This window comes from Acyrthosiphon pisum, chromosome A2 (genome assembly GCF_005508785.2).
Source record: "Acyrthosiphon pisum isolate AL4f chromosome A2, pea_aphid_22Mar2018_4r6ur, whole genome shotgun sequence".
NCBI lineage: Eukaryota > Metazoa > Arthropoda > Insecta > Hemiptera > Aphididae > Acyrthosiphon > Acyrthosiphon pisum.
In genome coordinates, this window is record NC_042495.1 from 119,495,100 (window position 1) to 119,500,067 (window position 4,968).

General features: G+C 27.8%; 1 protein-coding gene across 6 annotated transcripts in view; it reads left to right on the top strand.

The window, feature by feature from the left end:
• Positions 1 to 3,816, top strand: part of LOC100167649 (uncharacterized) — an 18,725-nt gene extending 14,909 nt beyond the window's left edge. For 3 of the 6 annotated variants that reach the window (XM_029488939.1, XM_029488941.1, XM_008188517.3), the window contains 3 exons: positions 525 to 767; positions 839 to 1,004; positions 2,510 to 3,816. In XM_029488939.1, coding sequence (XP_029344799.1) covers positions 525 to 767; positions 839 to 1,004; positions 2,510 to 2,604 — 504 coding nt within the window. In that variant the 3' untranslated portion in view covers positions 2,605 to 3,816. Of the gene's footprint in view, positions 1 to 13; positions 444 to 524; positions 768 to 838; positions 1,005 to 2,509 lie in introns of those variants that run through there. The other 3 variants (XM_029488940.1, XM_008188518.3, NM_001162793.1) reach the window with 3 other exon arrangements.
• Positions 3,817 to 4,968: the final 1,152 nt, after the last annotated feature.

Below are 4,968 nucleotides of genomic sequence, written 5' to 3' on the forward strand. Positions count from 1 at the left end.
GCGTTCGCAACCCGGCGCTCGCTGGCGCAGAACTTTCAAAACCCACCGATCAACCTCCTTGCCTGAGCGTTGCCAGCAGAACATCGTATGGCGCTCGGGCGCCCGGTGTACCTGTCTGGAGGGACGAGTCTGCGCCACTCAAAGGCGAGAAGTAGCCAGTCCCGCTTAAGTGGAAATAGGGGGTCACCCCACCGCCCCGGGGCGTTGGTCTTATACCTCCCGTCACAAAGGTTATGAATGTAAGAAGCGCTAGTATAACGAAACTCTTTTTGTATGTATACTAGTTACGCATATGTTCATATATTATGAAACTTGAAGAGAACATTTGGCACCGTTATATTATTGCTTAAAATTTTTGTGCAACCATAATATCTATTTCATGCTGAAAACCGAGGACCTGAATAAATAATTCAATTAATGATGAATACTGGAATATAAAACATGTACCTACCTATGCATAATAATAATTTATGAATTTTTATTTATATTATTAATTCATTTTATAAAATATAAACTTTTTCTAGAGCAATTTAAAAGAAGAAATCGAAATAATTCTAAGTGACCAATCGAAATTAAAAGAAGAAATGCAAAAAAATCTAATTGACCAATCAAAAATGAATGAACGCATAAAATCAATAATTACACATTTACGACACAATACGTTCTTTAACGATAATTATTTCCCCCTGAATAATGATGTTGACTTAGTCTACATGGAAAATAAAATATTGATAAAGACTGCTGATCCTGAATTTAAATCACTTTTGGTAATAACTATATAAAATTTGTGTTAAGTCAAAATGAATTAACTTCATGAGCTTATATTTTATATTTAAAGGTTGATGATCTTATATATTTTTTTGGAGGAAGAGACGCAAAAGACATGGTGACAAGATTAATGACAAAATTGTTTGCTATGACACTTTTATCTGGTTTTACTCTGGAAGGTTACAAAAATAAATCACGTTCATTCTCAAATTTGAATATTTACAAAGTTATATTTGGTAAGTACCAACTGCATTACAATGAAAAAATATCTATTACATATTTTGGTTTAAAAAATATATATATTATAATAAATTGAAAGTGAAAATGTTAATTTTGCCATAGTATAGATATATCTCAATTATCAATATAGTACAAAAAATCTAAATTACTACCTAATAATTGATATTTGCTAATTTGAGCTCTCTGTAAATAATAAGTACATGTGTCCCGTATGGAAGTGATCGGGTGTCATCATATATCTTAAGGTTTAAGTCATAAAAAAAATCTCTTTAAAAGGGGGAGGTCTAACATTTTATTTATTTAAATATGGACAATTCAACTTTTTTTTAAACAACAAAACCTAACCAATCACACATTTTTTGGTGTAACATCAAAACTTTTCAACTTTTTATCGTAATTTTTTTTTATTTTAAAGCTATATTATTGTGCTATCAAATAACATAGCCGTAATGGGCATAATGAAAATATATTAGTCATTAGTTTATTTTCCCATCTTTTTAATAAATAAATCAAAATTAAATTCGTAGAGACTATTAGATTTTTGATATTTGATAAAGAATATATCTGTAACTTCATTCTTGGTACCTAATTGGTTTCATATGATTTATGAGCTATATTTTAATGCATACATGGGCATTTGACTAGATTTATATTAAAAAAGTTGGTAAGTGGGTGTCCTTCTGCTGTAAAGAAGGTTACAAGTGGGTCACTGTAATGGATGGTGTTAAATTTTAATTCAATGATATGATATCATTGTATAAGAAAAACGATTCTGAGCGAAATCGGTCGTTCAGCCCAGCCTATGATATTACTAATTATATTTGATGATATTATTGTAAATAAAGTAATTTATATATTAATATAACCTATTTCCGTGGAACCTTGTTATACATTTTCAATCCTTAACTATAGAAGTTGAACATTTTATCAATTTTTAACTACAAAATAATTAATACATTTTAAATTTGATACATTTTGTGAAAATTCGAACTTTAAATTATTATGAAAAAAATTGTGCCTATGTATTTTAAATGTTTTTCAACTGCGATTGTAACAATATATAAGGAGCCTTGCATTCAATTTTCACGCTTTTTTACGAGAAAAAAAAATTTTATTGACAATTATAGAAAAAAGAATTAAAAAAATTTAAATTTGAAATTGTCCGTGAACATCTTAAAACAAGTAAAATATGTTATAGTGTATGGAAATTAAGAATTTAAAAATTCAGTCGAATTTTCATGTATCTACAGTTATTTGTTTTTGAATTAAAAAAAAATAAAAAAATCGCTACATGATATATATCGAGTGAGAATCCAATGTCGTAAAAATATGAATTTTAAACGCTCATAAAAATTAAATTTGACTTTCCGGTGGAGATTTTTTTGTTGATAAAGGTAGACAAACTTATAAATTTTTATAGATTTCTAATGATGTCTTTAAACACAATACTAAATGAGAAATATTTGATAATATATACAGCAATGTTTTTATAATTTTACAGAGGCTGTACAAAAAAAGTTTGAAAATACTGCAGAAGGCGATATTAAACAAGCAATACGTGATCATCTCAAAAAGCTACCAAGGCTGTCAGTATAAGTTATAACCGAACATTAAAAAAAAGGCCATCCATCAAATCCGCACATATTTATACATCAATTCCGCTATTCAATACTGTTTTCCCAAAATCAAACTGTTCAATGTCGCACACACTGATATGTATCAATAAGGCAAAAATCTATCAAAAATCACATTATTGTTTAGAATCGCACTCCAGTTAATCATATTTCATAAAAATAAAACTTTCAAGATTATCCGCATATTGCTATATTACACATTTCTCGTTACTCTTGATAAGATTCGCTTATGGTTTTAATTCTATAAATATAAGTAACAAGACATAAGTCAACAACATTCAGTGTGATCGCGTCTCTTTTCGACTTCGCTTATAATTATTCAAGAATTTATAGTAACAATTTAACATCGAACTCGCATAATGGATGACGTGATACAAGTTAACACTATAAATAAAGGTGTGCAATCAATAATTCACCAAAACTATACATGCCAAATTGTTCGTACATATTTGAATTATCGACTACAGGGGCGGACTGGCTATTTTTGGCCCGGGGTGCAAAATTAATTAGGGGCCCGTAATTTTTTTTCAAACCTACCTAAATTAGGAAAGAGCCCTTAGTTTTATAAGTAAATATAAAAAAAAAATTAAGAATAACATGTTGTTTATTTGTAGAGATGTTGAAATATGTTATTTTATTTTTATTTTGTATAATACCGTATTATACCAGTATTATACCGTATACCGACTGTGGTAATCGGGGGCCCGGATCATAAATACAAACGGGGGCCCGGGGTGCTACTTGGTGTATAGCACCCTGGGCCAGTCCGCCCCTGATCGACTATCCAAAATTCCCTTTTTAACAATAGAAAAAAATCTGTGCGTTATTTAATGGTGCAAAATGTGCGGATATGAATGATAAGTGTGTGTGGTCTTGAACGACAGCGACGCCCCTAAATACCACTAACGTAATCAGGATCAAACTTAAATTAATTTTAAACACATTTTTTTTTAGCTTTTATATTTTTTTATAAGCCCAGAAGTATTTTATTTTTAAATTGTTCATCTTTTAATCACATATTTCAAAAATTGTAATGGATACATGTGTTATACCTACAGTTATTGTATCAAAGAAAAATAATGTATTGCTACATTTTTATTATTCATCTATAATAAATATGTATTCTATTAAAATGTTTGGTATATAAATATAAATAATTAAAAAAGCAGGTAAATGGATGTCACTTTGCTGTACGTAGGTTACAATTGGGTCACTGTATGGATTGTACTAAATTTGAATTCAATGAGATCATATCATTGTATACGAAAAAAGATTCTGAGCGGAGATGGTTCGTCAGTCTGGATATTTTATATCGTTATTATTAGAGTAAGGATGTTGATGACCTAAAAAACACACAAAAATTCCCTAAAAAAAATGCAAAAAAGTGCGAAATGCCCTAGAAACTTCAAAAAATGACCTTAAAAATTATCTAAAGTACTAATTAAGTAAGTGAAAAAACTTATTTATAAACAATAATTTTTATTAGAGATATGGGTATAATAATGGGTGTAATAGTAGAAGCATTTAAATAATTTATAAATACATTTCAATATTAAAAATAAATTAAAAAGTAAAATATAAATAAAAAAAAATTATATTAAAAATAAAACATTTGCCCTAAAATCTATAATTTTTGAAAAATGTCCCACATTTTATTAAATATAATACATTATTATATTACATTATTATATTATATTATTATTATATATTATTATATTACATTATTATATTATATTACATTATATAAAAAGTACAAAAAATGCCCTAAAAGATGAAAAAATGACTTAAAAATGTTGAAAAATGACGTTAAAAAACAAAAAAAATGCAAAATAAAATTAGAATATTCTGCATCAAGGGAAAATGAAACAAATTTTTAGCTAGGATAGCATTGTACAGAATAAAAGGAAAATGTGATAACACTCATGTTATCATTGATAAGTAATGTCAACCACATTTTGGAGGTTAGTAAAAACAAGGATGTTAAAAGAATTTTAATTGAAAAACAATATAAAATGTAATAAACGTTTTTCTGTCATCTTTAAGTAAAACTGTGTTTGATTTCTTAATTCTACAACTGAAATAATAAAACAAAAAAAAAATGCAAAAGTCATCAACATCCTAACTCTAGTTATTATATTTTATTGTAGCCTGTAATTTATTATAAATCACAACAAAATAACGGAAATCATTATTTTTATTTTTATTCGTTTCAATGGTGATAAGTTATAAACAAAGCGTTAGAAAGTAATAACCCATTTTTAGCGGTTTTTTGTTATTTGTCGGGGTATTTCCTTTGGCATTAAAAAAGACTATTGAGAAAATTGAT